Source organism: Octopus sinensis, linkage group LG11 (assembly GCF_006345805.1).
Source record: "Octopus sinensis linkage group LG11, ASM634580v1, whole genome shotgun sequence".
NCBI classification, from domain to species: Eukaryota; Metazoa; Mollusca; class Cephalopoda; order Octopoda; family Octopodidae; genus Octopus; species Octopus sinensis.
This window is the reverse complement of record NC_043007.1, coordinates 54,596,320-54,611,962: the sequence shown is the minus strand read 5'-3', so window position 1 is coordinate 54,611,962 and position 15,643 is coordinate 54,596,320. Positions and strand designations below refer to the sequence as shown.

Here is a 15,643-nt window from a genome sequence, read left to right as displayed (position 1 = left end):
TCATATTTTTAATATTTCATGTTATATGAAGACCAGTCTAATAAAAAGAAAAGAAAAAAAAGAGCCCATGCTATCATGCAAGTTAAAGAGTCTGAGATTTCTTCAAAAACGAAAAATCTTCTCAATGCCATGATCATTTAGGAGTATAAGGAGTAAAAAGAAAATATGATAAAGAAATTAAGTTTAAAAACAGTAACATAGTTTAGTAGTTGAGCAACCAGATGAAACGCAGTATTAGAGCAAGCATAGTTATTACAAAGTTGCAATGGGCTCTCAGAGTTTTGTACTCACATTATCTGTATCCCGTCTATGATTAGGTTCATACTACAAAGGAAGTAGGTAGGACAATTTTGAAGAGAAAAAAAATGCACCAGAAAATTATCTTATTCAGTGGAGGGGAAAGGAGTAACTGGAGCCGCAGCAGTAGCAGTAGATCTATAGTACATTTAATATACTGTTATAAGGTCTAAACTGTCAATGTTCTTTGTGGTAAATCCTGATTTTCACATAAAAAGTACTATAACTAAACCTAAGAGATGGGGGGGGGAAAAAAAAACAAAAATAACAAAATATCACAATGGAATCATTTTAAAATTTAGAAAAGAGAATGCAATGAAAGCATATTGAAAATGTGACAGATTTAATCAAATATTTCCTATTTCAGCCAATAATTAAGAATATTCATTATTGCAAGATGATGATGATGATATAAAAATCTAAACTATTTTGAAATAGAAATGAACATGTTATGGAACAGAGTACAATTGAAATATTAAAAAATGTGAGCAAGCAGAAAATTATTAGATAAGAAATAAAGTTAGAGGAGTTGTAGTGCACCTGAGTATTCTATACAATATATTCAATAAGCTCATTATTATTTTATAGACTCAGGTGCCTTAAAATGTCTTTTTCTCTCTCCTTTTCTCAACCATAATATATGAACTGAATAAGAAACATATCTATTTTACTTTTAATTATTTCTTGATGCAAGTTTCCTTTGACCTCTTTAGTCACTCCATAACATTAATTCCAATAATAGCAACAAATAATTTTCACAAGAAAGGTGATAAATACAGCTAGAAACTAGTTGTTCTCTAAAAATGAACTTATACATAATTTATCTACACATCACAATCTTAGTACTTATGACTAGCTCAACCATATCTATCACACACGCTACCTATGTTTTTGTTTAGTATTTGATCAGCAGTAGTTTAAGATGCCAATCAACAATCAAGAACTTTATTCTATTGATAAAATGTAGCAACAGCAGAGGACATAATAGTGGGGTTTTGTCCTTTGGCTTAAGATTCAATATTAAAACAGAAGTCGAAGAACAATATCAGAACTCAAAAATTTGGTAACTATAATTTGATGTAGCACACACACACACAGAGTTTCTATTTTTTCAGAAGAAAGTTGTGAGAAAGCCAAATGACATTATTTACATTAATTACATTTGACAGATATTTGTCCTCATTTTATTTGTTGTTAACATGTTTCGGCTGATGTAATCTCCAGCCTTCACCAGGTGTCCTGGGGGAACTTTGAACTCGAGTTCTCATTCCTAAGGTATTTTTCTGATATTATTATTATTATTCAGGTCACTGGAATCAAACTCAGAATCTTGGGGTTAGTAGCCCGAGCTCTTAACCACTACGCCATATGCCCATGGGCAATTATGGAGTGAATTTTAGGGCTTATAAATCTAATATTTTCCTATCCTTTCTCAATACCGGTTCCTATATGCTACTCATATCTGCACTAGGTTTGCTTAGGAGGTTATTATGTCCTAGCATATATGCTGCCTCTTTTAGTTTCATATTTTCCAGTAGTGTACTATATCTATTATTTTAACTTCATCCCACAGGGGGAGGTGGTCTTCTTTTTTCCACACATGATCAGCTATACTCAATTTATCAATATCTCCTGTTGATAAATTGGGTATAGCTGATCATGTATGGAGAAATGGAGACCGCCTTTCCCTGAAGGATGAAATTAAAATAATAGACAGAGAACACCACTGGAAAATACGAAAACTAAAAGAGGCAGCACATATGCTAGGACATAAAAACCTCCTAAGCAAACCTAGTGCAGATGAGTAGCATATGGGAACCGGTTTTAAGGAAGAATAGGAAAATATTAGATTTATAAGCCCTAAAATTCATTCCATAATTGCCCATGAGCATATGGTGTAGTGGTTAAGAGCATGGGCTACTAACCGCAAGATTCCAAGTTCAATTGCAGGCAGTGCCTGAATAATAATAACATCGGGAAAATACCTTAGGAATGAGAACCCAGGTTCAAAATTCCCCCAGGACACCTGATGAAGGCTGGAGAATACATCAGCCAAAACTGGTTAACAAACAAGATGAGGACAAATATCTGTCAAATGTAAATAATGTACATAATTCCTCATCTCTCAAATATAAAACAGTGCCAACTGAAATATTTCTAAATTCTAATTTATCAATCTAAAATCACTGGTAGAGTGGAAAGGAAGTTGTTATCAAATTAAGCTGACAAAATGATTAAAAAATTTTTTTATAACTACTTCACTCATATCAATAAAAATGTAGTTAAAGCTATGAACACCACTATTACTCCAACAGAACGAGTCATTAAAGACTAGTTGTGATTTGCTTCAAAACTGATTATAATACCTAAGTAAAAATAATCAAATATTGTTTTCTTTTGAGAAGAAAAAAACCCCAATTTTTGAGGAATGGGAAATAGTTAATTGTACTGACCCCGATCTTTCAGGGGACTTGTTTTATTGACACCTAAAGAATGAAAGGTGAAGTTTACCCTCAAGGGATTTAAACTCAAAATGTTAATAAATTAACTAAATACCAGTCATTTTCTTTATTACTCTAGTTTCAAAATAAAATTGTGCAAAAAGTTTGCCTGAAATGCAACCACTGCACTGATTAAACTCAAATTTGTTAGTGGCCTGCTAAGCTGGAGGAGGAACAATTGATTAAAATTAACAGCAGTACTTATTTAACATAAACTCAGACTGTAAACAAACAGCTAAATACTGCAAAACAAAAGATTTGGTGACCTACATCTGTAATCTACCAATTCTCCCAATCCAACTATTATATTATTTAAAAGTTAAATTCTAGTCTGCTTTTAGAATGTAGTTAATGAGAACATATATATATATATAATGAGTAGAAAAGAATAAGTAAAATAACATGCTGAAATTTCAAAAAACCACTGATGAATATAGAAAAAATATTTGATATTAAAACATGCAGATTACTTATTTAATTGTACCTGATCTTCAATGGCTTTGTGGTCAGTTTCTTGAAGCCAGGAACCCAGAATTACACTATCATCTACATGACACATTGATCGTAAGTGTGATGTTGTAGTATTAGCAGGGTTATCTGTCAATGTGAACTCTGCAACTAGTTCTCGTAGCAATGTTGTGTAGGTAGCTAGAAAAATTAAGAAAATGCATTGACATAATTTAATGGTACAAGTGAAAAAAGGATCAAAATAAAATTGTGCAAAAGGTTTGACTGAAATGCTACCACTGCACTGATTAAACCCAAATTTGTTAGTTATTTTACATATGTAAAATAAAGTTAATCATGTCTCTACACTATCACTCAAACTGATAGAAATAGTAAATGGACTTTCTAAAACTACAACCATTTTAAAACTAGAAGGGTACATAGATGAATGAATCCTAAATAAACTATGTCTGACAAAACTAGAGATGGCCAGCCTTTGATCATAAATCTGCTCATCCAGGACTACTGCAATAATAAAGTCAAACAGTGTCTGTGAGACTCCACAACACAGAAGAACTGTCAGTATAGATTTCAGAAAGGATACTGGAACTGCAACAGTCAGCAGCCTGTTGAAAGGTAGACTGAGTTTCATGTCAAACAAAGTTGTTAGTTAATGTTATTGAGCAGTAGAAGGGACATCACAATAATGTGCATCTCACATCACTTGATAAAAAAGAGGAAAACTCACATCCACACTTCACATGTGAATATACACACATATGAAGTTTATAGTTTATTATATGTTTATTACAAGTATACACATATTTCTATCATGCAAATATAAACCAAGAACTTTCATACTACTACAGCATCAAAATACAAAACTACCCACCCAAGATTAAAGAATTAGAGTCCTTTCAATCTGACCTTCTAAGCATAATAACTAATATTAAGTTCTACAAAAACATTAACTCTTTCCAGTTAGGTAAACCAATAAAACAGTTTTGTCTGACAAGGCTAAGAACCTTTATTTAACAACTACCACAAACAAAAATTTATGAACAATATAAACCCAAATTATAAGGAAAACTAGAGAACATAATAGTATAAACAACATTTTGTCCTTGGGCAGTGTTTATTCCTTTACTGTATGGACTTAAAATGTAAAGGGAATGGCTATCATTCTCTTCAAACTAGACTTTTGTGACCCCAATAAGATTTGGAAATCTATCTACTACAAGAACATTCCAGATAGACTCAGTACTGAGCAGCCAATAGAGAATTTTCTTGAACTTTTGAGAATCATGAATTTTCTAGAATTTACCATTAATATAACTACAGGAACCTTGAGCTCGCCAGTTCAGTTTAGTTCTAGATGCCTCAGTAGACAGGCCTATTTGCATTTATCTGAGATGGTATCAAGAAGCTGCAAGTATCTGGCAGATGCATTTTCTTGTCTGTGGCTGATTTATTAAGACAAAGCTGAAAAAGTACTCTGAGACAGCATTCACTAAAATGTGTGAGGCCTATAAGGCTTACTTCAGCAATGCTTGCTAGGAATCAAGACAAAATTCTGGCACCTCTTTTCATCAGCAAAAAATCTCAGAAGGTGAGATGTAAAATTTTGTTTGCTTGAATAATAGAATTCTATATAAAGATACTTAGAATTTTAAAAATTAAAATAAATGTATTTTGTCCTTAATAATTCTATTTTGCTCTCATTTGCAGAATGGTACAGAAGGGAAAAGAGAGCCATGAAATTCATTATCCTAAGATGCTGGCAAGAACTCACTGACAACTTAAGCAATTGCTACTTCCAAATAGTCAGCCCATCCAAATGTCAAGTTAGCAAGAATATATCTATCAAGTACATGAGAGAAAGAGATAGAGTGTAGTAAGTCAAAATGAGAGGAAGACATTGTGGATATGAGATGGTCTTAAAAGGTTCTTGGGCTAGTTACATTTAATAAAAACTAATTTATTCATGTAAGTTTTAACATCATCTCCTTCAAAATAGTTCTCTTGTGCAGCAATACACCAGTCCCAGCTTTCCTAACACTTTTGGAATCTGGACTGGAAGTTGTTTACCATAAGCGAGTCGAAGACCTGTGATTCACTCTGGATCTTGACAATGGTTGTTACAATGGTGACCTTTGAGCTGCATTTTCATCTTGGGGGAAGAGATGGAAGTATGCAGGTGCTAAATCTGGTGAATTGGGCAGGTGCAAAAGCAATATCCTGTTGATTTTGGCAAGAAGTTCACGAGCTCGGTGAGGAATCCAATTCTTCATGCTCCACAGATCTGGTTACTTTTGCTTAATGTCTTTCCTCAAACACTTCAAAAATGCAGTAGAATTCTCAACTGATGTTTGGCCTTGTGGGATGAGTTAATGACCAATACCACATTTCCAGGGATGACACATGTGGCAGGCATTCCAAATCGCTCATCATATTCCAGGGATGTTCTCCCACTTTTGAAGCACCAGAGCCACTTGAAACATTGCATACAACCCATTGCCTTGTTACCGTAAGCTTGCCGAGGTATGCTCAATGTCTCTGTAGCAGACTTCCCAAGTTTAACGCAAAATTTCACGTTGGCTCTTTGTCCTTGTCTGACAAAATTGCAGATTACAGCATAAATATAATCACAAAAATATAAATTTTACAACTTGTGAAGTAAACACAGCAATGTCACTTAGCATACTGCCTCATGAAAGTCACTGCTAGTTCTCACTGCATGCATTGTAATTTCAGAGGTGCAGCTAAGGAGAGAAAACCATATCTAGGCTCAAGTAGTGAAACTGGTTAGATGAAAGAGTGCCAGGTTAAAAATCATCTGGATTTTATGAGGTTCTTCATTCATCTGGATGGACACTACTTGTACCACAATGTAATCAGCCTGTTTGAGGCAATAAATAGGAAAAATGTATTTATCTTTTCCACTAGCTCACTCAGCACATCTCTAAGAAGAAAACAAGTGTCGAGACTTTGCTAGGTAACTTGAAGTATGATGGCTATAATTGGGAAGTTATTGGAGACCTGATAGTCTTCTAGATGGGTCTCCATTGTGACTTTCCAAGTTTCCTTGCTTTCTTTGCCTTTGACAGAGACAATGCGACACACTATCACATGTGACACTGGTCGCAATAGACTGAATTCTCTGTGTGGAAGAAGTGTGAAATGTTAGTGAGCTCCTGGAAGATGTTGTTTCAGAAGCTCACATACACATAATACTGGGTTTTATGAAAGAATTTATCATGACTCCTGATGAATAATCTGAAGCCTTTGACTCCTGATGAATAATCTGAAGCCTTTGACTACTTTCAAGACTTCTTCCTCAAACTGTTTGAGGCAAAGGTCAAAACAAGTGTTTCAGATGGACCATAAAGATCCCGGACAGCACAGAATTCCCCACAACACACAGTAAAAAAGAGAATGCAAGCATACTAAGTGGAGCAAGCTGAGTGCTTCCACAAACATATATTAGACTTTGAACCTTACTACAAAGGAATGTATAACATAAACATGAGAGACTATATTTAGAGGTCAATACTTGAAAGAGTTTTACATTACAATCTTAAATCTTGAAAAACACTACTTACTGCTAAACTTTAGTATTTACTTTGTGTGATAAATGTTAAATTTAATTTATAAGTGTTTTTTTTCTGACCTTACATAAATGAAAATGTCTAAATTCCCCCTTTTCCAAATGGAAACAGGTTACTTTCAAAATACCATTATTCAAGTCACAAAAGCAAAGTTTGAAGGAAATAACAGCCATTTTCTCTACATTTTTCAGCACAAGCAGCATGTAAACAATACTTGTAACACAGGAACAAAGAGTGTGCTATATAGTGCAATGAAAATTGCACAAGAATTAAAAGTAGACTTCAAGCTGGAAACATTAGCTTAGTACAAAGTATTCATAACACCCAAGGTCTACGAAGAACATTTCATCTTTAATTCCCAAATGTAGGCTTATTAACCCTGACAAATCCAAGATAAAGTTAATCAGTAAGAAAATAAGTAACAAAATCATAATATAAAAAGAGCAACTAATCTGCAGCAATAAAAAAATAGTCATATAATAATAATGGAAATAATAAAATACACAAGTTTACTTAATTTGATATCTTAAGCTTATACTCCTCTATATCTATGACCCAACTCACCAGTGCAATAGAGTTTGCTAAGAACTATAATATCAGAGAAGATCATACTTCATGCAAGAAAAACCCTATTTTTCATTAAGGACTCCATCTGCATCAAAAATTCTGATCCAGAGGGTGTCTTTGATATTAGCATATAAAGCCTTGGAGTATGTGATTTTATACATTTTCAACACACCAAGACTTCAGATCACATATCAACCATCATATAAGAGGTTTTCATAAGTCGAAAGGTGTAAGCCACAGTTTGGCTAAAAGCCAATACTAATTATACTTCACATAATTAATTATCAATAAGAAGTATACTTTCATATGAAAGAAAAACTAGACAATATAGTGGCAAAATAAACTACAAAGGTAATAAACATAACCAAAAAATAAGTTTAAAATAACTTGTATAGAACTGCCACATTATGTTTGCAAATAAACTAAGTTTAAAATATACTTTTAATAAATGACTGGAAAGATAAATTACCTTCATATGATTCTGGGGGCAAGAGGGAAAGTACGTCATACAGTCTCAAGCGTACCATTGCAGATGGAGCCTTCAAATGGTTGCCATAAACTTTAATAACACTTGGTAAGCTAAAATAAAATAAAAAAAGGTGAGTTTACATAAATGCTGAAAGGAATCTTTTCCCTAAATGGTGATGGTGATAATGATTTTGAAACATAGTCTATATCTACTGATGTGTTTGCCAATCTAAAGATAGTTTTAGAATGTTCTTTTAAAGAGCAGTTTATGCCTCATTTAGAAAGTAATGTTTTCAGTTTCTTATAAAAGTTGGAGATTTTAAAAGTAAATTTTAAAAAATGCATATTACAACTATTGAGAGTGTATTTTAAACTTTCAGAACATAAATTCTATGTATCTTTAGATACATAGAATGGAGCAGTTTCTGAAAGACACTGAAATAGATCAAGCAAGAAACTCAAAACAAAAGTGATAATAATTTTGAACATATGAAACATTGCTGATCTATATAAACCATGTTATAGATAACCAATGTAAATAGGCTAATCAAAGAACATCACCAAAATTTGAGAAAACTAGTGATGGTTAAATACAGACATAGTGTTGATTTAGTACATTTATAACAAAAAAAATATTGCTTAGTTAGTATTAAACATAAAATATAAATTCCATTTGATTCCATTTTTTAAAGAAATATTTAACAATTTTTAAACATGTAGCATATATGTAGCTTTTACAAGTACTACTGAGCAGAAATAATGTAATTTTACTCATGGCTGCCCTTTCTACCACTAACCATGAATTAACCCTTTTGTTGCTGTATTTATTTTGAGATGCTTTGTGTTTCTTTCAATTAATTTTAAAAGTAACAAAGAATTTACTAAAATAACTTAGTTGTCATTAAGTTGGAGTTAGGAACATAAATTGTGACTAAGGTTTGGTGGAAGATTTTAATTAAAAAAAATATGAAAACAAAACATTTGTACTACAGAGCCAGAGGCAGTTTCAGCTAGGTTGGTATTGAAAGGGTTAAAAATGAAACCTGTCATCAATTTTACAAATTATAAACTTTCAAGAACTTTCCAATGAATAATTTCATAGACATGATTTCACAATTGCTTGAAGTTCAATAAAGAAACCTTTATCTGGGTGCTGGAACATATAGAAGTAGTAGCAATCAAATTTCCCCCAGATCTTAAACATGAAAGTGTAAATTAATGAGTTCCTAAGTATCCCTAAAAACACAGGAAGCTCATGTGTGCTCAATTAAGGTTGACCTGAGGTTAACCCTTTCGTTACCAAACCGCCCAAAGCTGCCCGAAAAAATTTAGGTTAATGTGACCAAACCGCCCAAATTTACCTATTCATATTTAAATGAGAATATCAGAGCAAATCTCTTTAGTACATTCGTGAAAACATGTGATTATACTTCGTAAACAGTTTATCTACAGTTTTGTACAACGATTGACGTGTAATTTTAATTCCCTGAATTTTGGGAGATTTTTTTCCACATTTTTTTTGGCATCGATTTTTATTCAACTTTGAAAATGGATTGGAGTTTCATGTTATCAAGCATTGATTCCGAATTGGAAAATTTGTGAAACAAATACTGGGTACTGTTGTGGATTTAGTTTTTATACAGGGAAACTAATGTTAGTAAGCATGGCTTAGGGTATGATGTGGTCTGGAAGTTATTGTTTGAAGCGATCAATGCGGAAACAAACTTACGCAAAATGTAAACAAACATAAAATGGGGGTTCAAATTTCGGAAAATTTGTGAAGCAAATACTGGGTACTGCATGGATTTAGTTTTTATACAGGGAAAATAATGTTAGTCAGCATGGCCTAGGGAACGATGTGGTCTGGAATTTATCACTTCCATACCATAACCAGGGCCGTATATTATTTTTTGACCGATTTCTTTAGTTCGGTCAAACTTGCGGTGGATTCCAGTATTTCACTTTATTCCACCTTTATGGTACACCTGTTGTGCATTAAATTCAACTGATGATATAGTGATGTGCACAATTCTTCTTTATCAAAATTTTGTTGCATACCCATTTGAATATTAGCTGATGATTCATTTTCTATGGTGATGTTTAAACAAAATTTTAATAGTTTTACCTTTTGCTCAATTTAAAATTTTAATATTTTTACCTTTCACTCAATTTACCTGGATTTACCTGTAATTAAAGTCACTTTGAAACAAAAGTTATGCAATAAATGGCGGTGCCCCAGCATGGCCACAGCTCATGAGCTGAAACTAGAATCAATCAATCAATAGAATTGATTAAGAACCCTTTCTTTAATTATGTTCCAAATATCACATTAATATGTTGATAAGTAAAAAAGTTACAGTTATTTAATGAAACAAGCCTAGATTCATGATTATTTTAGAATTTAATTGAAACTCATGAGGGGTGTATTTTGGTCAGAAATATAGTAACAAAAGGGTTAAACAGCACCCTGGAGTTCATTACAATCCAGGTACTGTTTATGAATTATTTATTAAGTGCACCAAATCTGAGAAAAATTGAAGTAATGTTTTCTTGTAAAAAAAAAAAAATTAAAGAGAAATATTGATTACACATCCATTTTGTAATAGAGTCAATTCATTTTTCATGATGAGAATGGTTATAATTATCCCCACTGACAGATTTTAATCATTATTCAAATCAATATAGGGAACCTCAAAAGTCTAAATGCAGTTACATTAAATAACGACAAAACTAAATAATGATAGCAAGTACTAGTGATCAAAACTAATGGTTTTTGTGTCATGAGTTCATATTCTGTAGTAAGATAATTTGTTGTATCACTGGGTAATACATGCTTCTACAAATCTCAGCTTATTTAATTATGTTATTCAGGGTAATTTATCAGATATAGGGCCGCATTCTCATTAGATTTGTTTTGAGTTTTCTTAATGCTATCAACACCAGAGTTAGTCAGTTATAGGCTTCTGGAAAGCATATCAGAAATCTATTAAAAATGCAAAATGTTCAAACTTAATGGTTGAAATACTTACTGAGACAGCATAATTAGAGCACATTCTAGAGGGGCCAGAAGCCTGCGAATGACATCTTCAGTTACCAATTCTCGACAGTTCTGCAGGAAGCTTTGCATTGCTGAGAAAATTTTTTAAAAATTACTTAAAGAATTCCATAAAGAAAGAAAAAAAAATCTATATTAAATACAATGGTTTTCAAACTATAAGACATCCATACTCTTTGGAGAGAGTACAAAAGGACTGCAGAAGGACTACAGCTGATGGATGAAAAAAATGTAGAGTAAAACTGAACTTACTGAATAAACAGTATGATAACAAAAAAGCAAGTTTCAAATAAAAAGATATGTGTAACAAAACATGGTTTCTTCCTTTGAAAGGTAGACAGAAAGTGAGAAGGGAAGAAAGAAAGAAAGAAGGAAGGAAAGCAAGAAAGAAAAAGGAAAGAAAGAGGAAAAAAAAGCAACTTACTACCAAGAGCTCCAGCACGTCCTTCTAATGTAACTTGCCAAGTGAAGGAGTCTCCACGTGCTTTTTCTGACTCTAGCTCTTTTGTTGATCTTGGAAATGCATTTCTCCATAGCAATAGCATCCTTGGAAGATGATTGCGCACCACAGCAGGACCTGAAGGTAAATCATTTTACTATTATAAACAATGGTAACACACAGTTGGAATCTCTATCAGTCTAAAAGTTAAAATACAGTTTTTACCATCAAGTCTTTTTGTTAAACAGCCACCCAGTTTAATCTCTGGTTACCTTGAATTTTTTTTTTTCCAGAATTTTGAAACACCCCAGAAAAATTCAATGATGTAACACTGTTCCTTTGATTAGAAACTAAACTCACACATTACCAACTCAAAGGATTACATCTTTATAATTATTTGAATCGTAATAATGCAATCAATTTTATGAATTACACAACTCGCTTTTCAGGCAGTAAAAAATCAAATATTAAGAAGGCTCCGCACACTAAGTTAATTACATAATAATGAGATGAGGTTATTTCCTTCATTCTTCCCCCTTCTAATTCATATGCAAATGTGTTTGTATATAAAAGAGTATGTATTCCTTATGCTTTAAAACTTTTTTTGCTATTAATATCTATTTTTCTATAATACCAGAGGTAGGATGATTTTTGAAAATTCTGGTACTTACCTATCAGTGGAGAAGTTGCTTTTATAGTTGTTGTCATTACAACTAAACTAGGAGTAGCCATGCAACTCTACATTTGTCTAGAGACAACACAAACTGACATACTTTGGTTTATTTCTTGTCACTCAAATAAAAAAAACTCCGATCCACCTTTCACTCTTGGTACATTTTTCTTGTTGTCATAACTATTTGGTCTACCTTAGCATTCAAAAACTTCATTGGGAACTTTAAAAACAGGCTTTAATTTAAAATGTGTTCTCAAGAAAAATCTCAGCAAAATGCCAAAATGTGAAAATGAGCAAGACAAATGAAAATATGCATTTCTCCATAGCAACAGCATCCTTGGAAGATGATTGTTCAGTTAATGAATGGAGTAAACCAGAAGAGAATTTTTTTTTAAACCTGAACAAGTTGAATCATACCTACAAGATGTTGTTTAGTTACTCACCCAGAGTCATGAGGGCTCCCAAAAGTAGCCATCCAGCTTGAGTTCGCTGCAGAGAGAGCCGACTGTTCTGTGATGCTGTTCTCAATAATTCTTCAGCAATACTAAATATTTGCTGGGAAACAAAAAAAAAAGAAAAAAATTATTTTTATAAATGTAATTTGATGTTTTATACATGAATTTTATACACATGTACTCTAAGGTCTGTGATGTAAATGATATCCATCTGGAAAAACAGCTTCAAGAATCAGGCTAACCATCAGAACACCTAGCACTCAGCTGTACATACAAGTCATACTCATATTTATTAGGAAATGGGATAGATTGTTGTAAATACTTAATGTTTCTCCGATGAAGAAGGTACCATACAATGACATTAGATGGATTCAGTCACAAGACAATCTAGAGAATAATGTATGGAAATTGAAAAAAATCTTTTGGCTTCACTAGAAGTTCTAGGTAAGGTGTATTCAAGAAGGATGAGGAGATACAAACTAATAACATTGAATACATCTAAGAGTTTCTACATGCAACTTGAAACTCAGTTTCAGAATGTCTGTACTACAAACCACAGGAAAATGTGTGGATGAAGCAATGCTCTAGTTAAATGGAAGTGGCAGGATGGTATCATAGATACTCATAAGAACAAAGAGATATATCTGGAAAGAATCAAAGTAAGTGGTTAGGAAGAAACAATATCAGATAACTAGTAGGGGGGGGGGTTACAAGTCAGGTAGTTAAGAAACAAGCAGACAGTAAGAGATTGGCCAATGTCCTGACATTGAACTACTTTTGTGGCATCAGCATAGTAAGTGTGGCTGTCTGTGTAACTGGTGGCATGTCAAAAAGAGCAACCATGAACAGCAGTGGCCCCAATACAGTTCCTCAGGCACTTCTTTTCTGCCCTTTCCTTTTCATGGGAGTGTTTGAGTTCATTTTCGATCTCGAGCAATTTTCATTTCAGGTAGGCCCATTTAAACGATTTCAAATTTTTGCTCATCATCTCATTAGAATCCTCCTATAACTGGAAGATATATTTTTCAGCTGCTTTGGCATTCTCTCTGGAACAAACTTACAGCAGATATCATGCATGATTGCCATACAGTGTTGTAACTTCACGTCAATGTCTTCTGGCAGACCAGTTATGTTCTATGACCTATTTCTCGATACCCTTCCAATGAGCTTTGTGAACGTTCAGGTTGGAAAGGAGTTTAGAGATTCTACTAGCCTGCATGTCTGTAGTCTTCAGCAGACCATACATTGTTAGTTCTATTAAGTTATGGTCAGATAGAATCGTCAGGAGCGATGTACATCTCTATTTATAAAACTGAAATGTGAAAAGTTTGTTTGTTTCTTTCTTTGTCTAGTTTTGGCATTGAGAACGGGTTAAAGGCCACTAGATCCCGTCGGATTGACTCCAAAATTTACAAGGACATGTAAAATGAGGTGACGATGCCAGTGGGCTAGGTTAGAAATCCCCATCTTAAAAGGTGTTGTTGCTAGGGCCAAAAACTCACTTTCACAAGTCTACTCTCATTCTTTTATGTATCTGTCTTTTCTGTCACTCACTCTCTTTCCTCCCTTCCCATCACTTTCTATATATAACGTCGTCTAACAGCGTCTAACTCCCCTTCACTTTCTGTTTATAACATCCTCAAACGGCATTCTATATCTCCCCTTCCCCGCCTTCGACAGCGCTTTCACACACTCTCTCTCTCTCTCTACGTCTGTCTGCATTTATAGACAGAATTATCATCGCCACCACCACCACCACCACAATCATGAGAACAAATATTATGAATCACATATTTATTGGGTTAATTTATATGTGTGTGTGTGTTCTATATATAAATATGTATATATAATGTATATATACAAAGTGTATATATCTGTATTTATGTATATTAAACCTTTTAATACTTTTTGATAGTTATATATATTTTTAAAAAAATTATAATATAAATTAATAATTTTTATTTTAAATTTAAATTTTTCAATTTTATATTTTATATATTTCGTATATTATATTTTTATTTTTATGTTTTGGTTTATGTTTTTCACTGTTTGATTTGCCTATTAGTGGTTTTATCTCTAATTTAATTTATACATATATATATATATATATATATAATTTGTATACATTTGTATATATAATGCGTGCACACACACACACACATATACATAATATAATGTGTGCATTATGTGGTCGGTTGAGCTGAAAACATGCACACCTATGTTAAAAGTGCTGGCAAGTTTGCATAACAACTATTTTTTTCCTCAAATGAAAGGCGTGACCACTAGGGCAAAATTCCTCATCTTATAAAATGTGGCCCCAGTAGACCTGAATGAAATGGGGTTATATTAACCAAAATGTGAAAAGGGGTCTAAATGGGGCTGGAAGGGGATTAAAATTTCAATGAGCGGGTGTTTAGGAATTCTCTGTTACATCAAGCTAAAAAATTTGCGCCAGCCTTTTAATCGTCAATGTGTTGCCGTCCATGATGAAGAAGCTTTAAATGCTTGCCATGGTGAGTCTACTGTCGTGAGAAAGAATCACTTCAAAACTGGTGTTTAGGAATTTTCTTTTACATCAAGTTCAAAATTTTACGCCAGCCGTTAAACTGTCAATACGTTGCTGTCCGTCGTTAAGAAATGCCAGCCATGGTGACTCTACTATCCTCAGATTCTATCCCTTCAAACTTTGGTTTCCAATATTTTATTATTTTTATTCAGCTCGCAAGTTCGTCTGACCCTTTTAAATGTTAGTGTTTTGCTGTCTGCCTTGAAGCAGACCTTTCAGTTGATGCTGCCTGATATTTATGATTGATCTTTCAAAATATTTTATTTCTCAACTTACACAAGATCTTTTGTTGTTTATAAATGGGAGAGAGATAGATAAAGATAGAGAGTAAGAGAAAGCAAGGGAGAGTCCGAGAGAAAAGAAAAGTAAGACAGTGGGAAAGTGAGAGAGAAAGGAGAGAGAAACAAAGACGTAGAATCACATCATCATCATCGTTTAACGTCCGTTTTCCGTGCTAGCACAGGTTGTACAGTTTGACCGGGGTCTGGGAAGCCAGGAGGCTGCACCAGGCTCCAGTCTGATCTGGCAGTGTTTCTACAGGTGAATGCCCTTCCTAACATCAACCAC

The 15,643-nt window shown here is 33.4% G+C and overlaps 1 protein-coding gene across 1 annotated transcript in view; it reads right to left on the bottom strand.

Moving 5' to 3' along the window:
- LOC115217337 (HEAT repeat-containing protein 5B) overlaps nucleotides 1–15,643 on the bottom strand; it is a 109,250-nt gene that overhangs the window by 77,641 nt on the left and 15,966 nt on the right. Inside the window, exons 3-8 of the mRNA XM_029786997.2 lie at nucleotides 12,499–12,610; nucleotides 11,368–11,520; nucleotides 10,918–11,017; nucleotides 7,890–7,999; nucleotides 3,283–3,446; nucleotides 292–324 (exon numbers count right to left, since the gene is read on the bottom strand). Coding sequence (XP_029642857.2) covers nucleotides 292–324; nucleotides 3,283–3,446; nucleotides 7,890–7,999; nucleotides 10,918–11,017; nucleotides 11,368–11,520; nucleotides 12,499–12,610 — 672 coding nt within the window. The remainder of the gene's footprint in view (nucleotides 1–291; nucleotides 325–3,282; nucleotides 3,447–7,889; nucleotides 8,000–10,917; nucleotides 11,018–11,367; nucleotides 11,521–12,498; nucleotides 12,611–15,643) is intronic.